The sequence below is a fragment of the Aquarana catesbeiana genome, linkage group LG09 (assembly GCF_042186555.1).
Source record: "Aquarana catesbeiana isolate 2022-GZ linkage group LG09, ASM4218655v1, whole genome shotgun sequence".
In the NCBI taxonomy this organism is placed as follows: Eukaryota; Metazoa; Chordata; class Amphibia; order Anura; family Ranidae; genus Aquarana; species Aquarana catesbeiana.
Genome location: NC_133332.1, coordinates 298,397,818 through 298,421,440, shown reverse-complemented (window position 1 = coordinate 298,421,440; position 23,623 = coordinate 298,397,818). Strand labels below are relative to the sequence as shown.

At 41.2% G+C, this 23,623-nt stretch overlaps 1 protein-coding gene across 2 annotated transcripts in view; it reads left to right on the top strand.

Annotated features, from left to right (window-relative positions):
* ASS1 (argininosuccinate synthase 1) overlaps positions 1–23,623 on the top strand; it is a 155,364-nt gene that overhangs the window by 60,045 nt on the left and 71,696 nt on the right. For both annotated transcript variants that reach the window (XM_073600484.1, XM_073600483.1), the window contains 3 exons: positions 1,773–1,847; positions 17,797–17,867; positions 19,991–20,021. In XM_073600484.1, the coding sequence (XP_073456585.1) occupies positions 1,773–1,847; positions 17,797–17,867; positions 19,991–20,021 (177 nt within the window). The remainder of the gene's footprint in view (positions 1–1,772; positions 1,848–17,796; positions 17,868–19,990; positions 20,022–23,623) is intronic.

Here is a 23,623-nt window from a genome sequence, read left to right as displayed (position 1 = left end):
GCTCCTACTGCTGTCAGTCAAAGCCTGTGGGTAGAGAGCGGGGGGGGAGGTGAGCTGAACTGCGTGTGTTTATGGAAACACAGAGCTAACTCGGGAGTGAGGCCCACACAAGTGCCCCAATAGCAAACTTTTCCTATGGGGGCAGGCACTAAATAGGAGGAGCTAACACCGCCGGTGCGGGACCTGAGAAGAGGAGGTTCAGAGCTGCTCTGTATAAAACCATTACACATAGCAGGTAAGTATAACATGTTTGTTATTTAAAACAATTCTGTGACAGAATACAACCCATCCCTGACCACTACTTTTTACATTGTGTGTCTGTTTTGTGTGAAAATCTGTCTCTTCTCCGATGGTAACTCTGTCGCAGACCTTTGCATACTGACGCAGTTTGCTGGCCAGCATTCCAGGTGCATGGCTCACAAATGCACATAAAAACTATATTTTTTGTTGACTAACAGGCATCCTAATTTGTGTCTACATTTGTCAGAAATGTGCTAAATGTCCCTCAGTCAGCCTTGTAGAGTCTAACCCAGGAGGCACTTCTGAAACATTTAAATGGTACTTGGGGGTCCCTGGTTTGAATCCCGACCAGGACACTATCTGCATGGAGTTTGCACCCAAAGACATGCTGGCAGGTTAATTGTCTCCTGTTTAAATTAGCCCTAATATCTTTATTCAAGTGAGATAGGGATCTTAGACTGTACGCACCTTGGGGGTAGGGATTACCGTGAATGAATAGTGTATGTAAAGTGCTGTGTAAATTAATGCACTTTATAAATACCTGTAATAAATAGAGGATTACCTATAATACAGTATATACAGGTGCACCTCAAAAAATTTGAATATCATCAAAAAGTTAATTTTATTTCAGTAGTTCAATTCAAAAAGTGAAACTCCATATATTATTTAGATTCGTTACACACAGAGTGATATATTTCATGCATTTCTTTTTTCAATTTTGATGATTATGGCTTACAGCTAAGGAAAACCCAAAATTCAGTATCACAGATAATCGGCAAAATTAAAACTAAGAAATGCTTGAAATATGTCACTCTGTGTGTAATATAGCTATATAATATATGAGTTTCACTTTTTTTTATTTGAATTACTTTTTCATGACATTCTAATTTTTTTATGTGCACCTGTACATGGGAGAGGGAGAGAGAGATAGATGCTGTGTGTATGTGTGTGTAATATATATATATATATATATATATATATATATATATATATATATATATATATATATATATATATATATATATATATATATATATATATATATATATATATATATATATATATATATATATATATATATTTTTTTTTTAATTCTTGATTACTTTATAATAATAATATAATATATAGATAGATATATTAGAGAGAGAGAGGGGGATATATAGATATCTATATATATATATATATATATATATATATATATATATATATATATATATATATATAGATATAGATATCTATTACACAGCATCTATCTTTAGATATTATTAGAATATATATATATGTGTGTGTGTGTGTGTGTGTGTGTGTGTGTGTGTGTGTGTGTGTGTGTGTGTGTGTGTGTGTGTGTGTGTGTGTATGTATGTGTATATATATATATAATTTTTTTTTATTTTTTTTTTTTTCAAACAATACAAAAAAATGGATATAACATAATTTACATGAAGACATTTAAATTTACGTCTGTAACTCGGCTATAGATTTCCTTTAATTTTGCTAATAAAAGTAACCTCTTCTCAAATGCTTATTTGCAGATTATTGCTCCTTGGAGGATGCCGGAATTTTACAATCGTTTCCGGGGACGCACTGACTTGATGGAGTACGCAAAGGTACTGTAAAAGATCTCCTGATGTACTGTAGAGTCTTCTCCAGGCTTCATATTCCTTAGCCACATTTAGCGCACACGGCATGTCAGTACCGTGCACCACAATTATCTGCTTTCAGATACGTGGAATGTTGACAACAGATAAAGAGCGGCATCCCATCTCGTCTGCTTATTTAGACTCTTAATGGAAACATCGCAGACATATATAAAGACAGACTCCCAGGACAAGACGGTGCTTAAGACTCTGATTTGAAATTAAGGGGGGGTCTTTTACGTTTATCGAAAAAAAGTGGAAAATTACTGACACTAAGTGCTAAGTGACAGATTAATCTGCCATCAGCGAGCAGCATCGTGGCTGGAGGGGCCTCACGTTTGTATAGTGAAAACCACAGTTGCAGGAAAGGAAATATTCTGAGTGTTGAACAATAAAATATAAGACATCTATAAAAAAAAAAAAAAAAAAAATATTTCCAATATATTTTTTTGTTATACCAGTTATTGTAGGGTTTTTCTTGTATGTATTCAGGATTGAATACTTTCCGAATGTCCAATTTAGGTGAGATCATTCCATTTTTTTTTTTCATTCTCCATAACGTAGAGAGAGGTTGTCCTGTAGTTCATGGAGGTGAACTGGACAGGCTATTATATTTCTGACTGATAATCGTGTGTGCAAGAAGGTAGGCTAAACCTGGCCATAGATGGATCAAAGTTTGGCCGGTTCAGCAGGTACCGGCTGAATTTTAATCCATCTTTGGCTGTTCCCGCTCAACTTCTGTTGAGCGGGAACGAGCGGATCGATTTTCATTTGATCAGCGCCTGCAGCCAATCGGAGGAGTCCCACTGTCAGAATACAATAGCACAGCGGGGAGGATTCCTCCATCCACCCAATGGTTGATCAAGCCATCTTCTATGGCCAGCTTAAAGTGTTACTAAACCCACAACAGTAAAATCAGTCTGTATATGCAGAAAGCATGCTTGTTATACTCACTGTGGAACCTAAGGGGTTAATCCTCTGCATTGTGTAAAAAGGCTGTTTGATCCTGTCTTCTCTGATCCTCCCCTTCTTCCACTGTCCCTAAACCATCTCCTGATAGAACAGAGCCTTGAGGGCACTCTGCTCAGTTTGGTGTGTATTGCTAGAGAGTTTTTTTGTTCTTGGGAGAGTGCATTTGATCAGCACAGGGCCAATCAGCACTGTCAAGACAGAGGGTCAGTGGTCCTGAAGCCTCATAGGACAATCAGGAGAGAATGAAAACTCCTCCTACAAGCTTTAACCAGACACAGAAGTCACAAGACTGCTATATACTGCTGATGAGAATAGATATTTAGCAGTTGATATTAACTAAAATAATTGCATTTCCATGGGAGGCAGTTGGGAAGGCTGTTGGGAGGCAGTAAGAATAGGTGGTTGAGCTGCAGTTTTACCTGCAAGGAACCTTGATGGGGGGGTATACACATGTCACAGTCATGATGCTTTCATTGCACTGTGGTGTGGCAAAAATGATTCTCTTGATGCATTTGTCAGGCAGGGAGGTGGCTGAAACATGTCAATCTTAAGAATTCGTTCTTCTTTTGTCATGATGGATTTAGAATGAAGCCTAATGATTTAATCTCAAGATAGTTTGGTGCCGGACGGTATGTGCAACATGTGTCCAGGCACGAGTGTTTAATCCTCCCCCTGCTATGTGTTGGGTAGGGATTGTAGCACTGCAATCTACCTTTCATTTGACAGTACCACCGCCAATTGCAACCCATTCGAGTGACTGGGGATGCGCCTAAGCTGCAAGCTAATGCTTGGCTCACCGTTGCGGCGCGGTATTCCCATTGGGAAAAGGGCGTTTGACTGTCAAAACAAAAAACCCACGCATTCAATAGGTGACAGTATTACACCAATTGCTTTTCACAGACCGCCACAGGTGTAAATAAGCACCTATAGATTTACTGGATTACTTTAAAGGCAGCCAGGATCAAAGATCACTAGAGACTGGCCAAATTTTGATCCATGTATGGGCAGGCTGGTTATAGAGAAGTTGATACAGCCGCCCTGTCAGGTTTTTCCTGATCAGTCAGCGCTGTCGGCTATAGACAGTAGTGCCATCTGTCATAATACAATAGTAGGAAGATTTCACGTAATGTAAATGGGGGAACTGAGTCATTTTTATTGTTCAATCTGCTGGTTAAACGAAAAAAAAAAAATGAATGTATGGCCCGCTTATCGATCAAAGGTAGTTTTTGTATTTATCAAAAACATGTAACAAAATGCTTTCAATGACATAGTTAAAGCTGGTCATATACTATGCAAATTTCAAATGGTTCTTCAGGAACCGGACAAATTTCGATACGTCAACCTGAAAGGAGCCAAACTGAAAACTGTCCAGTCAGATTCAGTCACTGTTCAGGTATTGGGACAGACACTGGTACCAGCTGTTAGAATACAATAGTCATAGCAGGAGATTCGTCCATCTGCACTGTACAGCCTACAGACTGAAAAAAAAAAAAAATCAAACTGTGTATGATCAGACGCTGGTTTCGGGGTGATCGGCCTGTACGCCCTTCTGTGCATGATTTCGTGGAATGTCATCAACCTTGGTTCTAAAACTTTTTATCCAGCGGCTGCATTGTATACCTTTAGTGCACCTTTAGTTCAGTCTATCAATTGCATATGGCACCTATGAAGAAGAAGTGGGCTTTGAAACGCGTCAGTTGCCCCTGTGCTGCTGTAAAAGCAATCATGACCATGTTGTTGCAGGTTATGAACCATATCTGTGATTTTGCATACTCCAGCCACGTCTGTTTTTACCTATATGTATAATAATAAAGTATTTCATTTTATATTATTGATTTTATGTATGATCTAGGTCAGTGTTTCTCAACTCCAGTCCTCAAGGCGCACCAACAGGTCATGTTTTCAGGATTTCCCTCAGATGAAATGGCTGTGGTAATTACTAAGGCAAAGAAACTGATCAAATCACCTGTGCAAAATAGTGGAAATCCTGAAAACATGACCTGTTGGTGCGCCTTGAGGACTGGAGTTGAGAAACACTGATCTAGGTAGCCTATAATAGTCCCCTGTTACATATAGAGGGTATTTGTTGTGTTCTATGTTGGGATGATGGCTATAGTTTGACATCAGACCCCTGTCAACTTTTGCACTTCTAATGGGGCGTACACACGGTCGGACTTTTCGTCTACAAAAGTCCAACGGACGCCGACGGACTAAAGCTGGCTGGTAATCCGATCGTGTGTGGGCTTCTCCGGACTTTCAGCTGACTTTTTCAGCCTCAAATCCGACGGACTTTAGATTTGAAACATGCTTCAAATCTTTACGTCGTAACTACGACAGACCCCGAAATCCGCTCGTCTGTGTGCTAGTCCGACGGACAAAAACCCACGCTAGGGCAGCTATTGGCTACTGGCTATGAACTTCCTTATTTTAGTCCGGTGTACGTCATCACGTACGAATCTGTCGGACTTTTGTGTGGTCGTGTGTAGGCAAGTCCGTTCGTTAGAAAGTCTGCTGCAAGTCCGCCGAAAGTCCGCCGGAAGTCTGTCGGACAGGCTGTCGGACTTTTGTAGACGAAAAGTCCGACCGTGTGTACGCCCCATAATATTTAGCTATTCATGTCCATCTCTGAGATGCATGGAGGTGAAGAGGACTTGTGCATCCCTTAGTACCATGCTAAAGTCAGGTGACCCTGTGAGTCACAACCCTCTACCACGCTGCACAGCCTGGCAGGAGACATCCACATTCCCTGGTTCAGCTTTGCAGTGTAATGTGTCGCCTTTCCTCCTCCAACCCGCTCATTGATAAATGAACCGGCATCATCACACTGATAATCCATTGTTCAATGAGCAAGGTGAATCCAATAAATAGTATTGTCATGTTCCTGGCTATATGGTGTGGCAGGACAAATGTGGATGAATTACCAATCAGCCTACATGTTTGAATTTCAAATGTGCATTTAGCTGTTTGTCTGGGGTTCTCCTTTAGGTCTCATGCACATAGGACGTTTTTAACGCTGCTCCTAGGGGCGTCTGGCATTTTTTTTTTTTCTGCCTCTATAAGCCCCTGCATGTTAGCCTATGTGCCCATGCACACATAGGCATTTAGAGGAGTTTAGAGGCAGCAAAAATGATTGAAGCCTGTAAACGCATCTAGACGCGCCTAATCGATAGGCACGGTAAACACTTGAGCGTTAATTCGTTTGAGTGGTCAAAACAAAGTATTATTGTGGCCAATGAAATGAATCAATGCCAAGGCGTTTATACATGTTTACAGGCATTGAGCTTTTTTTCTGCCAAAACACCGCTGCCAGGAGTTAAGACGTCTAGGAATGTTAGCGAACCGTCCAGCGTGCATGAGGCCGTAATTCCGATCGAGGGCATATTCTCAGAGTGCAGGTTCACACAAGGCTCCTTGCCAGCCACCTAGGCTGTGTGTGTGGGATTCTTGTTATCTTGTGTGTGTGACAGATATGCCCTCTGGCACACCCTGAGATGGTGATTATTACCTATTCAGAATAAACAAAGAGCGGCATTAATTGACTAACAAGCTCTTGAAAACTAATGAGAGCCCCGGAGCAGTGCAGGCAGTGGAGCATGACGCTTCTGCCTGAGAGTCAGAGGGATGTTAGCACAGAAGACCAGCAGGCCCATCTGCTATCTTCGCTCACTCAGACTGTGGCTTACATTGCTTTTCCATCCCCTTTTGTGTCAATGACAAGACTGGAAGGACACATCGCTGACATACTATGTATATAGGGCCACATTGCCGGTCACCTGCTGATGTGGGTGGAGGTCACTTCTAAGTGCTCATGGCAGTTTAATAATTGGTAATCTTGAGTTCAAATCCATAAAGTTTTTTCATAAAGTTTCTCCTTTCTTTCTTTGGCTTCCTTTTTGGTTTTCTGGTTCAACCAACAATTCAAACATATAGCGAAGAGGGATAAGCCATAGCGATAGCCATGAAGGAACCACTGCAGATGGCATTTTCTCAACCACACCCTACTCCAAGGCTGTGGAGTGTGGCCTGGCATTTGCAGAGCTCTTGGTCAGGGTGTGAATCCAAAAATGACCCCCCCCCCCCCACCCCCCAAAAAATATGCAGTTTTAACAAATTTTTTAAAGGTTTACCCCTGACCTTTTTTTTTTTTTTTTTTTTTTTTTAGGGAAGGTATTTAAATCCCATTGTCAAGATTTTAGTTCTACCCATATCTCTGCAAGGGAAACCCCCCCCCCTCCATTTCTTGTTCTGGACACACCAGATATAAGAGGAAATCTTTTCAAAGTGAAGGAAATGCTCCCTAGACAATTGTCCACAGAACAGGTGTTCCCATTGGAAGATTTCCCATTAATTCCTGTTATAGTGATAGTACGATTTTAATTTTATCATAATGTTCTGTGGATATAATGAAATCTGGGAAAAATGGCTGGATTTTAAGAAATCGGGGAAGTATTTGGAAATGTGTGATGCAGGAGATTGAGATGAGAATGTATAGGAATATTGATATGGCGAGTATGTAGAAAGTAGACTAGCTGTGGAAGAATAAAAGAAGAAGAGGAGGGAGCCTGGAGAGGAGGTGAAGGATATGGGGAGTGGGTTGTGTTTTTATTTTTATTTTTTGGAGGGGGGGGGGTTGCATTGAAAACTACAAGAGTGGGACTATAGATGGCGTGGGTGAGATAATGCCTGTAATGATGTCCTTTTCTGTTGAAAAATTATTAAAGATTTTTGAATACAAAAAATAATGTTCTGTGGTCACCAGGACTAATAGAGGGGGGAATCACAGACAGCAATAAAACTCCAGGAATAATTTTGAATTGTATACTTACATCCCATATCTTATATGCATACTTGCATATAAGGTATAGTATATGCATATCTTAAGCCTGAGGTGCTACTACAGTGATAGCTGCAATCTTGTGATTTCAATTCTGCACACTATCTACAAGTGGTCTTTCACTTGGCCCTGCTGTCATTCACAGAAAGTTTTGTATTTTTTCTTTTCAATAAATACTAAGGGGTTGATTTACTAAAACTGGAGAGTGCAAAATCTGGTGCAACTTTCCATAGAAACCAATCAGCTTCAAAGCTTAAAGTGACATTAAAGCCTTGTTTTTAAAAAAAAAAAATAAAAGTTACAAACATGTTATACTTACCTGCTCTGTGCAATGGTTTTGCACAGAGCAGCGCGGCTGGAGCTCTAGGCCCCTCCTCTTCAGCAGGTGCCCTCACGGAGATCCTCCTTCCATGGGGGCACCCGTGCATGCTCGCTTCAGGACCCCTGCTGCTGCGTCCATTGACACAGACAGCGTGACTCGGCCCCACCCCTCGCTCCCGTCACAGCATTTTATTGACAGCAATAAGCAGGGTGGATAAAAATCGATGAATTTTAACAACAAAAAAATCAGATTTTTTTTTATTTCAATCAGATTTTTTGATTTAATTGATTTTTTTTTTTTTGGATTTTTATCAAATTTATTTGATAAAAATGCTTTTGGAGTAAAAATCTATCATGCACTGCATTGATACATTCACACAATTTCATAGTAACCATGAGATAAAAACAAAGTTCAGAAATATTTCTTTATCCCATTTTTTTGCAAATCCATGTACACTACAAACTATATGATTGAATCGTTTCTGATATTGCTGATTTACTAACCTGACAGCTTATTATTCTAAATAGGAAACCTTCATTTTGTTTCCAAATATTAAAGATTCTAACTATCAGCAAGAATAAGTCCTCACATTTAAAGAGCACCTGTCATTTCACATCCATCATGGCAGCGCCTGTTAGCAGGCATCACCTCACCTGCTGCTGCCACGTCCCTCACCTTGTTGTGTCACTGCCGCATCACCAGCCGTCCCATTAAAGTGAATGGGACTGTCGGTGAGTCAACAGCGGGTCAGATGAGGAGCCACTGCGGGACAGAGATGACAGCTGGTCTTTAAAAATTATGATTTAAATTGAGTTGATTTAATTCAAGCCTTTTTACTAGTGATTTAAATCGTGATTTAAATTGTGATTTAAATCGACTTGATTTAAATCAAATCCACCCTGGCAATGAGCATTCAGCAATACCCAATGAAGACAGAGATAACATCTGGAGCCGCTGCACTTGTGATACACATCTCTGGATCAGATTGGGCTCAGGTAAGAAAAAGAAGAGGTCTGGCGGGGGGGGGGGGTTAATACATGAAGGTGAGAAACCATGAGGCTTTAGAACCACTATAATTGAACAAGGTGAAGGTAGTAGCTGATTGGCTACTATGTACAGCTGCACCAGATCTTGGACTCTCCAGTTTTAGTAAATCAACCCCCAGGCGTTCTCTGATTGGACGAAGGTGGAGAGGATGTCACAAGCCCCATCTTGTCCAATCATAAAATGCTTTGTAGATATTTAAAAAATAAAGGTGGCAGGGCTGAGTGACCCCCTTCCCGGTCAGTGTGCAGAGAGGAAGCCACTGACACAACACCAACAGAACCTATAAGATCACAGCTATCATTGTTGTGGCGCTGACTACTACAGTGATTTCCAGCTTACTCGGTGGTCCATCAAATTTAGGATATATATGCTTACATACCTCCCAACTTTTTGAGATGGGACTGAGGGACACCTATCAGCAAAAATATGCAGGGATAGGACACACCTCTTGCCACGCCCCCTTTTGTTTTTTTTTGTACAATTCTCCTTAGATTGGTTAAATAAACCCACAAGTGCTTTTTTTTTACCACTACTATTATTTTATATTGGCTTTTGGAATTTTACAAATGCAGCAATTTAGAAATCAGATGAAAGGTTTAGCGCCGGAAAACACTTTTTGATAGATAAAAAGTGCATTTTATATACAACTATATAGATCAGACCAAAATGAGGAGGAACGAGGGACAGAAGGACATTGCTCCAAATCAGGGACAGTCCCTCCAAATCAGGGAGAGTTGGGAGCTATGTGCTTACATTGTGCCAAGCTGGACCTATGTACATGTGCAATCTATATACCTGTCATTTCTGAAAGTAAATTGTAATATTTTATAATTTTTCAGAGAGGTTGGGTGACCCTTTAAATAAGAATGTTTGCATTTGCCAACTTGTTTATGCTCATATACATAGATTGGGCCTATACCCTTGCTTGCACCCATTTCCCACCCCCATCTGTCCGTCTGTTCCCTTCTGATGACCTATTCTTTTCTTTGTGCCTTCAAGCTATATTTTTTTTGTTCAAAGGAAACCTCTTCCCCATACATTTTACACAAGCAAAGTATCAATTGAAAAGGTAAAGAGACTATGTAAGTGAGAAAGGAGTTTATACAGATCAATATCAGTTAAACCCTTGTGTTGCTTTAAGAGGCTCCTCTCACTCCCTCACCTAAGCACCCCCCCCCCCATCCTTTCCTAAATGACTGTGGATAAACTGTGCCATCAGCCCCCAAGGCATGGATTTATCAGGAATCATTCCGAAGATAAGTAAAAGGCTGTCAGTTAACTTGGGGCCTGGCTATTTATTAACCGGCAGTAACTTTAACCAAGATTCACGGGGGCCTGCTCTCCTTTCACTGGCTGTCATTGCATTCCATGGTTCCTCTACTGCCATTCAAAAGAGAGGCAATTCATCCACGCCACCAAGAAAAGATACAAATTGCAGAGTATGTTATGGGCTGCTTATAAAAACCTTGCAGGAACAATGAGCTAGCTGCTGAGAATCTGGAAGTCATTAGGGAGCAAATGAAAAGGGGTTACGCACATTAGGAAAGGGATTTTGCTCTTGATTAATGTCTCTCCACCCCGATTTCAAATGCTCCCGTAACAAAAAGAGTATCCATAGACAGGCCAACCTCAGAGAATGATAAATGGGGGAGATGTGCCTGTGTGCAACGAAACAGTACGCTGCGAGGACCAAAACACAATATTTCTTCTTGACTTGGCGGGTGTTTGGATATTTAAAATGGAAGTGTTGATGACTTTGCTATGGAGGAAAGGAAAGTGTGCCAAGCTGTATGTTACAGAATATGTCCAACACTAGTTACTACCTCTTGGAATCGGCTTATTGGCACAAGCGTTGAGTATAGTCAAAAATTTGTTCTGTTTATGCATATCTCCTACTAACATTACAACTAATAAATGAATGTCACCAGTTTGGACAACTGGTTAAACTATATAAAATGGTAAATATTTTAGATGAGTCTAAGGGGTTATGCTGCAGATCAATCAAAGAATGTAATTAGCTGATGCTCTGCATACATTCCTGTGTTCCCCAACAGGGAACCTATGGCGTTGCATGCAAGTTCTGCATAGATGCCATGTGAGTTGATTGGCTCATACTCGGAGATTGGGGGTACTTGTCAGGGATCAGAAATGCGTACAAGCTCCTTTCGTTTTAGTTTTAGTATTTAGTATTAGAAGTTTTAAATTATACAGAGTTTATATTCTACAGATGTGTACTGTATATGAGTTAAACCTCCTACTTTGGAAAGGCCAAATGATTGTAGACTCCAGGAGTGCCAATAAAGAAGTCAATTCAGAGTCAGATGGAGTGTCTTTTTGTGTCTCGTGGTTCTTATGGACCTTGTAGTTTTCTCCATCAGTTAGGACTTTAAGTTGCTTAGGCATCCTTTATAAATCTGTTTTGGAAGCAAAAGCCCTAGCGGCATGTTGGAGACACTAATTGTACTGATTCCAAAACCCAATAAGGACCATTAATACTGTAAAGCTTTCTGCCCAATATCTGTGATCAACACTGATCTCAAAATCCTCACCTCTCGATTAAATTCTATTGTATCCTCCCTGGTAAAATCTGGTAAAATCTGACCAGACCAGTTTTATTCCTGGTAGATTCACCCATATTAATCTGCGGAGGCTGTTCACCACTTTGCAGGTGCCCAATTCCTCGGGTGTCCCTAGAGCAGGGGTCTCAAACTGGCGGCCCCCCAGCTGTTGCGTAACTACAAGTCTCATCATGCCTCTGCCTGTGGAAAACATGCTTGTAACTGTCAGCCTTGCAATGCCTCATGGGATTTGTAGTTTGGCAACAGCTGGAGGGCCACCAGTTTGAGACCCCTGCCCTAGAGCCTTGATAGCCTTATACAGGGCGTTCAGCTCCTTAGAATGGCCATTCTTATTTCAGGTGCTGCGGACATTTGGGTTCAGGGTCACTTTTCTATCACAATATTTTTATTGAATAAAGACAGATTCACAAAACAGTAAACAGATGCAGAAAGTAATTTGAAATTGATAGCAAATATATCACAGATAAGTAGGCCTCTTTTATGGTTTAGACAGTAACTACAAATAAAAAGGAAAGGTAACCAGGTAAGGATGTTCTGGTACCCTCACGGTCTGTAGGAACATAACCAACCCAGGTACTCCCTATAATCAAGGCCTAGAAAGTACTCCAAACAAGTGGTATTTAGAGAGTCATCATACAACAAATATTATACAATATCTGAGATTGACCTATATTTGTATATAAAAATAAAGATAAAGTCCAAGGGTCCTCTCCAGGACTTAAAGATAAGAAATTTGTATATGAGAAAAATAAATCAAAAATAAAAATGGAGGGGGAACTATCCCATAAACTTCCTGATGTGCAGGAGGGCTTCACCCCCATCCAAAAGTTATACCTTCAAGATAAGGGGTGGAAAAAGTGACCCCAAAAGTATGGCAAGAGAGCAATTAACTCTGCACACTGGCATTCAGTGGTAAATGGCCAAAAATAAGAAATACAGAGAAAATAGAGAAAGAAGAAGGAAAAAGAGAGGAACAAGATGGAGAGTAAGAGTAGAAAACCAAAGAAAATGGAATCACGGAGAAGGTGGACCCAAGGCCAGCATCGGCAGGCTCGTTAGAACTTCCTATAAATCCAAAAAGTGAGAAGCCGGGCTCATCGCTGGAAACTGGTACAACCAGGGTTGCCAAATCTTCCAAAATTTGTCCCTAGTGTCCGTGAGCATTGCCGTAGCTTTTCGTTCAGCAACGTACCATGCACCCATCACTTCACCTCCTCGAGAGAGGAGAGGTGTTTTCCACACCTTCGCGATGGTTTGTTTAGTAGCCATAAAAATATGTGTTGTCAAGATGTGTTCTTGTTTCGGTAATTCCAAGATGAGCTTATGAAGTAGAGCTTCCCATGGGTCCTTACATATATTAGAATGAAAGAGCAGATTGACCAAAGCGGGTTCAGGGACACTTTTATTACGTGGGTGTAGATCTTATGTACTCAACCCTAGAAGCCTCTAAGTCAGGGATCTCCACACTTCTAAACAAAGGACCAGTTTGCCATCCTTTAGGCTTTAGGAGGGCTAAACTGTGGCTAGTGAGAGTAGAAAATGCCCCGATGTCAGTGGGAATAAACAATGTCCTATCATTGGTTTTAGTGAGAGGAATAGTGCCTCGTTGTTATAGGCGTCAGGAATAAAGACCCATCGATGGTGTCCGTGGGAGGAATGGTGTCCCATCATTGGTGTCAGTTGGTGGAAAAGTGTCCCAAGGGCTGGATAAAGGCAAGCAAAGGGCCACAGTTTGGAGACCACTGTTATCGGTCTTAGTTTGTGCCTTCTTTGAAATCACATGTAGACTTGACCTTAGAGGAAGATGATAGCGCATATTTAATAAGTTTGCCAGGGAAACACAGATGGCAAAAAAAACTGACAGGGGTTTAACTTTCCTTGAAAAGGTTTTGGCCTTAGATACGCTTTAATAGAAACCTGTTCTTTGCCCCAGGGAAAAGCAACGTGTTTGTTGTAATTTCTCTACCTCTTCCCAGCATATCCTCACCTTTCCTTTGGTCCCTCACCACTCCGTTCAGCATTTGAAGCTGAAGGAAATACCTGGTACTATCAGGTATGGAGGTGCATGTGACTAACTCAGTGTGACAGCACTGAGCCAATTGGAGCTGTCACACGGGAAGTTAAAGGCCCTATGTAAGTTATGTCTCTAGTGACTCCCAGATTGCACAGAACTTTCCTTTCACTCTCTTTCACTCAGGGGTGCTGGAGAGCAAAAGGAAATAAACATATGTGCCTCTGCAAATCTGAATTCAATTGAACCTGTTGTTTGACCAAACCATAGATAAACTTTAAAGGGACCCTGTCACCAGATCATTCATTTTAACAAGAATCTCCCCAAAGGATTATATGTGCATTTAACATATTTTATGCATGTTATTTACCTGTAAAAGCTTTCCTTGTGTAGACATCCAAAAGCCCTGAGACTGCTGCTGGGCCCAGCCATCTTGGATATGATGTCAGCAGCCCCAGCAGACACAGACCTGTCGTTCTGTTGGTACTCTATAGCATTCCCCTTCACTCCGCCCTGGCAGCTACATAAAGGGGTTAATTTACTATCATTGGAGAGTGCAAAATCTGGTGCAACTGTGCATGGTAGCCAACCAGCTTCTAACTTCAGCTTGTTCAATTAAACTTTGACCGAAAAAAAAAAAAAAAAAAAAAAAAAAGAACCTGGAAGCTGATTTTTAAGCACAGCTCTACCAGATTTTGCACTCTCCAGTTTTACTAAATATAACCCCAAAAGGTTATATAGGAAGGTGAGGGGAGGGGCAGAGGAGCTTGGCCAGCACAAACGGTAATTAGATACTCCCAAAAGAGGAGAGGTTGGTTATGAAGTGCAAGAAAAGCGGGGCTGCGAGGGATTTGATTTTTCTGAAGTGATCAGATTTTCTCACAAGTTCAAAGGATCATGGCAAAGGATCAAAAATCAATTGTGAAAGTGCAGAAACTCTGTGAGTAAGGATTTTAAATACTTGTTTTTTCTCTCACTATTTTTGTAAACTGCATTAAGAATTCAAACCATGCAAGAAATACACAATTTTTTGCCTTTTCTTCCATATAGCCTAGTATTGCATACGTTGCGAGTCCTAGCGAAGAGAGCGACCAGAAGCATCTAGGCTCTGACAAGAGCGATCGGCAGCACATTATAATAAAGGACAAGTCTATGTAACAATGAAGTGTCTCAGGGCCGGTGACATCTTCATTAGAGCAGCTCAAGGCTTTCTTTAAATAAACTGGGCAGCTCATAACTTTGAATGGCTCTACAGAGACCTCTGAGCTAAACATTAGCCAGCAGCCTTTCCTCACATGTGGGTGGCATTGGCCTGCGCCTATTAAGACAAAGCTTTGGGAGTGGACGCAGGGGGCCTGTTTTTCCCTCTTTGTTCTGTTTATTGCTTACCCTTCATTGCTCGGCCCAGTGAGGGGGACACATTCTGCGCAAGCTTGCAGACCACCTATGGGGGGCCCCAACTAGGCCCCAGTTGGGATCCACGTCTTCCTGCTATGAGTTTGTTAACATATTAGCGGCCCCACTGAGACAGAAGCAATTTCGAGTTATTCCAAGCAGTCGGAGTGCTGCAGACGTGGCTAACGATGGTGGAAAAAGGTTTTTTTTTTTTGAGTGTACGGGAGGAATAAATCAACGATGTTACTTGAAGTGTAAGGTTTTTGTGCTGAACTTGTGATTAAATTCAGAGATTGTGCCGACGTTTATAATGCATAGAATCTATTGACTATTCGAACTCATATATGTCCGTGCTCGCTCACTTGTACATACAGCCCTCTTACTATGCATAGGCTGCCGTGTGTGTGTGTATTTTTTTTTCCTTGGCTGTTCAGTGCCTTGAAAAAGTATTCATACCCCTTTTAAATTTTCCACATTTTGTCATGTTACAACCAAAAACGTAAAGCTATTTTATTGGGATTTTATAGACCAACACATAATTGTAGAAGTAGAAGGAAAATGATAAATGGATTTCAAAATGGTTTACAAATAAATATCAGAAAAGTGTGGTGTGCATTTGTATTCAGCCTCCCTGAGTCAATACTTTGTAGAACTCCCTTTCACTGCAATTACAGCTGCAAGTCTTTTTGGGGATGTCTCTACCAGCTTTGCACATCTAGAGAGGGACATTTTTGCCCCATTCTTCTTTGCAAAATAGCTCAAGCTCTGTCAGAATGGATGAAGAGCATCTGTGAACAGCAATTTTCAATTCTTGCCACAGATTCTCAATGTGATTTAGTTCTGGACTTTGACTGGGCCATTCTAACACATGAATATGCTTTGATCTAAACCATTCCATTGTAGCTCTGGCTGTATGATTAGTGTTGTTATCCTGCTGGAAGGTGAACCTCCACCCCAGTCCCAAGTCTTTTGCAGACTCTAACAGGTTTTCTTCTAAGATTGCCCTGTATTTGGCTCCATCCATCTTCACATCAACTCTGACCAGCTTCCCTGTCCCTGCTGAAGAAAAGCATTCCCACAACATGATGCTGTCACCACCATGTTTCACGGTGGGGATGATGTGTTCAGGGTGATGTGCAGTGTTAGTTTTCTGCCACACATAGCGTTTTGCGTTTAGGCCAAAGGTAAAATTTTGGTTTGATTTGACCAGAGCACCTTCTTCCACATGTTTGCTGTGTCCCCCACATGGCTTCTCACAAACTGCAAACAGGACTTTTTATGGCTTTCTTTCAACAATGGCTTTCTTCTTACCACTCTTCCATAAAGACCAGATTTGTAGAGTGCGCGACTAATAGTTGTAGTGCGCGAATAATAGTAAATGCATACTACTGGCCAGAGTATTAATTTATTCTGGCCATTGGAATCATTTTCACACATACGCATGCACATTTAGACTCTGATAGACTGCTCTCAGATTACAGGTTTGGGGCATTTTGTTATGCCCCTGAGCGCTGCGTGAAAATGCACGCATAAACGCTCGCATGTGCATGACCATATTATGCCTCATGGGCATAAAAAAAAAATACTAGAGTCCCATGTGCATAAGACCTTAAAGCAGTATTAAAGGCAATTTTTTCTGTATTAAAATAACACACGTTATACTTACCTGCTCTGTCCAGTGGTCCCAAACCTCCTCTTCTGGGGGTTCCCCACTGGCGACCTTGGCTCCTCCTTTTCTGCGTCTGCCCCATAGCAAATCAGTTGCTATGGGGGCAGACGTTGCGGGCTCGCTCCTGAGCTGGCCTGTGTATGTCTATAGACACGCGCAACATGGCTCAGCCCCGCCCCCCCCTGCTCCCCCCCTCACAGGATTTGAATGACAGCAACAGTGACCAATCATGGAAGCTAATCATGAAAGTTTTATTCACCCTAATGCAAAGTAAAAAAGAACCTTTACAACCACTTTAAGGATGGTAAGCAAAGCCCATGATGCCCTATACACAATTATACCTCTAGCTGTCTGCTTGAAAGTCAAGGCAGGACTTCTTTTTTTATCTAGTTCACTAAGGCAAGTTACAGAAGATTTTTTTGGAAGATGTTCTAAAAATTCTTTGTATATTCAGAATATTCAATGTATTGTTTCAAAATTCAGTTGTTTGTATATTTATTGAATGATTATATGTGAACCAGCCACAGGAACGCATTTTACCATTTTTTTTTTTTATGCTTCTGGCACAATTTCATTGTAATTAGCTGCTCTGCTCATTTTCCCTTTGAACAGTAGCGTGTAATTGCCCTGTGTGTGAAACGATTGTTTGTAGTAGTAACATTTGTTAAAATTGATCATCTGTAGGGAATGGCTGTTTTCTCCCATTTCATACATTGCCAGGAATTGTTTTTGTATGTAGAATTAATGCAGTGTATGTGTTTATTGAATATCCAAGAATATTTGTCATATCTTCTTCACAAGTGACCATTCAAAAGCAGCCTTATACTTGCAGAGATTCTTCAATTATTCGTTGTACTCCTGTGCAAACTTTCAGATATTGCTTTCTTGGAAAGTTTGAACATGGCATACAACCCGTATCTGCAGAAACGTTTTTTATGACCTCACATGCTGGGCCAATATGGTTTTCATTTGGCTGATGCTCAAATATGGCTAATTGATGACCTATTTTGATCCAGGGTTGGGGGGTTGTAATGCAGAGTGATAATGGCATTTCCACCATAGGCCTAACAGTGTACATTTCTCTTTTCAGAAACATGGTATACCTGTACCTGTGACACCCAAGAACCCCTGGAGTATGGATGAGAACCTCATGCATATTAGGTAAATCACAGCCCCCAACTGTCTCTCGTTTGTTTGGAATGTCTCTATTTGAGAACCAAATCCCCGCTGTCCCTGTATCCTCCTCAATTTTCCCTCTGTTGGCTTGATTTTTAGATCTCTATAAAGCACACTATTTAAAGCGGCTATTCAGCCTCCCCTCTCACCCTATTTTTGTTTTAAACCCCTGCTTACCAGGTGGTAGGTTCTGTAAGGTTCAGATTTTTTTTTTTTTTAAATCCACGGTGGTGCAAATTCTGAAAGGAAAAAAACATTAAGTGAACAAAAAATGTGCATGTGAAACATACACAAAAAAGTTCAAGGGTGTGCTTTAGTCCAAAGGGGTAGGACCTCTCCCTGTCCTGATCCCCCGGGGCGCAAGGCTCCTGACGGGGACATAGAGTGCCAATGGTTTGCCTAGCCAGAAGGCCTGGCAGAACCCGTTCTTCTAGATCAGCAGAAGCTGACCATCGAATACTGGGTTGAAGGACTCTCCCAAAGAGAGACCCCCCCCAAGGGAAGGAAGGAAGGAAGGAGCCAGAAGGTCACAGATCCTCCCCCTAGATGTCAGGGCAAGACAGAGGACTCACACCCTTCATCCTAGTGAGAAAAAAAACACACACAAAAGTGAAAGTGAAAAACAGTGGATAGAAAATAATTTAAAATATATAAGTGGCTGTGCATGTGCACTGGCTGGGCCCTGAGGCCTGGAAGACAAAAATTGCCCCGGTCTTAGCCAAAAGGCCCAGCCCTAAAAAGTGCAAAGTTCAGATACTCACCTTCAGTGGATCCAGCATTGTCCTGCTGAAATCCTCTTGACTTCCGCCACCTCTCAGTTCTGTGCTGCCATGTTCTTTGTGACGTCATTGGGAGGCTGCCAGCTCCTCTGGGTTCAACCGGTGTACCTCTCAATGATGCGCCACTAGGATCCCCCCCCTCTCCTTTGTGAATGAAAACCTGTCTCCTGGGGTATGTGGCCTGCATATCCCAAGAGGCACAGCAAGCAGAGTGCACATCATTTACCTGCTGAAAGGTGTCGCCTAGGCAAGTGATATGCATGGGGGGTGGGACTGAGCATTTAGGTGACAGTTGTAAATGTTCAAATCACACCCCTCTTACCCCTAATGATCTACAGCTGAACAGAATCGAGACTCTTCCACCAGAGAGCCCATCCCTTCAATCCCCACCTTCCACTTCAACCTTTTCCTTCTACTCCCTTTCTTCACATCTTTTCCCTTTCCTATACCTACTCCTAGCCCATCTCTTACCTTGAAACCCCATCCTGCAACCAAGACTCCCTTTTTTCGAAAAGCTTTCAGCAAACTCACTGACTTTAGGTAACCACTGAGTGAAAATCAAATGAGAGTGAACTTCCTTAGGGGTTGCCTCACCACTGGAGGTGCACACCCATCTACACCACTCACTTCCTCTATCATTAGGACTACTTGCATTCAGTAAATGAAATAACTGGAACACAATTGTTGCCTACCCTTTCACCCTCCAGAATTGTATGTTATGTCACATAATGTAACTTCTGTTGTACCTCAAAAATTACTTGGAACCAAAAAAAAAAAAACACTGCTGATTGTCACATGTTGTATTGTGAATGAGCCCTTAGAGTTATATTACGCAAATGTAGCAACAAGTCTAATTTTAATCATGGGTAAACGAGAAGATCTGGATGCTGCACACCGGACTGAATAACAAAATGCCTTTATTATAAGAGCTGGATCACAGAGTATACAGGACACTATAGCAGAATGTACAGGGCTCAACTGACGCGTTTCGCACTCATGACAAGTGCTTACTCTATGAGTAAGCACTTGTCATGAGTGCGAAACGCGTCAGCTGAGCCCTGTACATTCTGCTATAGTGTCCTGTATACTCTGTGATCCAGCTTTTATAATAAAGGCATTTTGTTATTCAGTCCGGTGTGCGGCATCCAGATCTTCTTGTTTACCCCTGCTCTACCTTGCATTCAGCCAGCACCTGGAACTCTCCACCTCTGAAGGATTCACACTAATTGTCCACTGTTGATTCAGACCTACCTGAGTGGTGGAGCTTTCTTTTGCTTCGATTGCACTCCCGGATTTATGCTAATTTTAATCATGTTGTGTTTTCTTCAGCTTTGAAGGTGGGATCTTGGAAAACCCAAAGGTGAGTGTGGAATTCAATCTTATTATTCAAATTTAAACTCTGTAAATTGATGAATGCTTTGTGTACCTGATTATGTGTAGACAATGGAGAGGGAGTGGTGAGAAGGGAAGCTACAGACACTACCAACATTGGCCTTATCAGAGCCCTTTCTATGGAGAAAAAAAAGTTTGGGTTTTATATTAGGAAGGAAAATAAGCTTCATTATCAGTAAGCACATATTTAAGTTATTTTTTGTGTTTGCTTTAACTCACATTTGTTCATGCTATGGCTCTTCATATTTTTTGCCATTGCATTTAAATGTAGAAGCTTTCAGCTTAGCCACTAGAGGGAGCTCTTTGAATGCAACAGTCATTTCCTCTGCCTAAAGCCACGCAGGGAGTGCATTGTTTTTGATGACTAAGCTGACTCCTAGACCTGCATTGTGAGACTGAGCAGTAAAGTACAACCATTGTGTAGCACTGCAGGATGGGAAGTAAAGCCCGTGCATGTAATGATCAAATCTGGCTGCCCAGGTGTTCATACTGTATATAATGAACTACTATACCTAGAAAGAATGTTTTTCTTTAACACACAATAACATTTTTATTCATATCAGAAAAAAAAAATAAAAAGGCTGTGCATTGCTTTGAAATATACATTTTCTGTCCTGGGGAGCTAACAATCTATAATGAAGCAGCTCATTGAGATACAGAGAAGCCTCCAGCCCAGTGAGTGAGAAAGACATTGTCTTCATGCTCTGACAGTCACTAAGAGCTAGGTAAACGATCCGTCAGCACTAATTACACTATCAGTCAGAGCGAACAAGCCTGCGGGGCAGGGATAGAGCCTGGAGATGAGCCATGCTGTGGCAGAAGCAAGAATCCACTTTGTTCCAATATTATGATAAACATTTCAGTCTCTGATCAGCTTGTCAGCCCAAGTGGCTGGCCTGTTTAACCCCGGCATGCGGCAAAACGTACTCCGATCCACAAAGCCCTCCATAGACTTCACTTGTTGTTCTTTGCTGTGTTAAGATACTAGTAGGAGAACATTTGTGTATGGTCAGATCAGGGAATCAGGTATTCGTGTCTATAGGCTGCCCCCAGCGCCTCCTGTTGGAGACCCCTTGGACAAACCCCTTGGAGAAACAAATAGGACTGATTTTCTCACCGAGAACCAATGTCTGCAGAACTCCTCTCCATAGGTTCACATTGGCTATACGCCAGTAGTTCAGTGGTCGGATTGTGCATGCAGGACTTGGTTTTGATTAAGGTTGCATTCACACCTGAGCGTTTCGTTTTCAGGCAGAAAGTCGTTTTTCCGTGGTCTTTACCCCATTTTTGCCGCGATTTTGCACAGGTCAGAAGGTCACCAATGTAAAAAGCAGAAAAACCATCTGTAATCTGCCCAAAAAAGAAGCTCATTTTTTGAGCTTCAGGCGTTTTGCCTTAGGCTACAAAACTCTCAAACGTGAACAGGGGCCATTTAAATGAATGGGATTTTGCTTGTTGGGCGTTTTACGAGCTGAAAACACTCAGGTGTGAATGCAGCCTCAAAGCCAGTAGCTACAGACAGAAAGATTTCCGAGACTCATTATGAAGACTGGAGCAACAGAGAATAAAAATGGTGTTAGCCAAAGCAACTGGCTCTAGCGCTGCATACCTATCCAGAATTGGATACATGTGACCTGTTTGCCAGATCCAGGCAGCATCGTGTACAATTCAAGAGAATTTGTCACTCATGGATAAATGAGGCCACCTTTTTTATTACCGTATTAATATTTTCTATCAGAATCCTTTTATTTTTTTAATTTATTGAAGCCAAGTGACTAGGTTGTTGGTGGTCACACCTTGCAGTACTGTGCCCTCCCCAGACCTATTATGTTATGCTGATAGGGAGCGTGGGGAGCCTTCCCCATCGGCAGAATACAATGATCACTGCTGGTGACTATAGCCGCCGTCAGTGATCAGAAAAAAAAAAAAAACAGGCCGGTTGTACTGAAGTTGATCAATGGACCCATAGACGGATTGAAATTCACCTGGTTTCTGCTGAAGCTGACGAATTTTGATCTGTCTATGACCGGCTTAACTCCTTATTATCTCAAATTCTTCATCTCTCTTCCTATATGTAGTTTTAGAGATGTTTAGAGATATTTCTACAAATCTCTATCTACCTATCTACCTATCTACCTATCTACCTATCTACCTATCTACCTATCTATCTATCTATCTATCTATCTATCTATCTCTCTCTCTCTCTCTAAGACAGGCCATACAGTATGCAATTTTCTTTTCTTCAACCAGGAGTTGAAGAAGAAAAAAATTGAAGAAGGAAGGAATAGAAGCAAAGAAATTGCTCAATCCCCCCACACACAGTCAGTGTTCATGGGAGAATTCCCTCCTGCAGCATATTGTGTTCTGCCAGTGATTAGTGCCCCACCAACAGAATACAATGACCACTGCTGGTGACTATAGCTGCCGGCAGTGATCAGACGAATAAAACCAACAGGCTGGTTGTACTAAAGTTGATCTATGGATCAACTTCAGTACAACCAGCGTGCCCATAGACCAGTGATGGCGAACCTCGACACCCCAGATGTTTTGGAACTACATTTCCGATGATGCTCAACTACACTGCAGAGTGCCTGAGCATCATGGGAAATGTAGTTCCAAAACATCTGGGGTGCCAAGGTTCGCCATCACTGGTCTAGACTAATTGAAATTGGTTCCTGTTGAAACTGGCAAATTTTGATCCGTCTATGGCCGGCTTAACTCTTTATTATTGAAATTTTTTCATCTCTCTTCCTATCTGTAGTTTTAGAGATGTTTAGAGATATTTGTACAAATCGTTATCTATCTATTGAGATATATATACTGTATGTATGTGTATGTATGTATGTGTGTGTATACTGTGTATGTGTATATATATATATATATATATATATATATATATATATATATATATATATATATATATATATATATATATATATATATATATATATATATATATATATATATATATATATGTATGTATATAATTTCTCCCTATTTATAGCTATCTCTCTCTCTAAGGTAGGCCATACCATGGTTGAAGAAAAGAAAATAGCTTGATTGCCCCATCAACACACTCAGTGTTCATGGGATAATCCCTCCTGCAGCGTATTGTGTTCTGCCAGTGAATTGTACCCCACCAACAGAATACAGTGATCACTGCTGGCAACTATAGCCACTGGCATGGATCGGGCAATAAAAAAAAAAAAAAAAAACAGACAGTCTGGTTGCACTAAAGTCAATCGATGCATCAATTTCAGTACAACTAGCCTGCCCATAGACTGATTGAAATTCAGCTGGTTCCTGTTGAACCGGCCAAATTTCGTTCCATCTATGGCCAGCTTAAAGCTGGCCATACATTATACAAATTTCTTGTTCAATTCCCTTTAGATTTACCTTCAACTATGTAGTGCAAGCGCTTGCCTGATTGCACACAAATTGAAAGCGTTTAGGTTTGACCTCCTATTGTATGGTTTTGGTAAATCTAAAGGAAAGTTGTACAAGAAAATTGTATAATGTATGGCCAGCCTTACTCTCTATCATTCCTATTTCTTGATATATTTTTTTTTC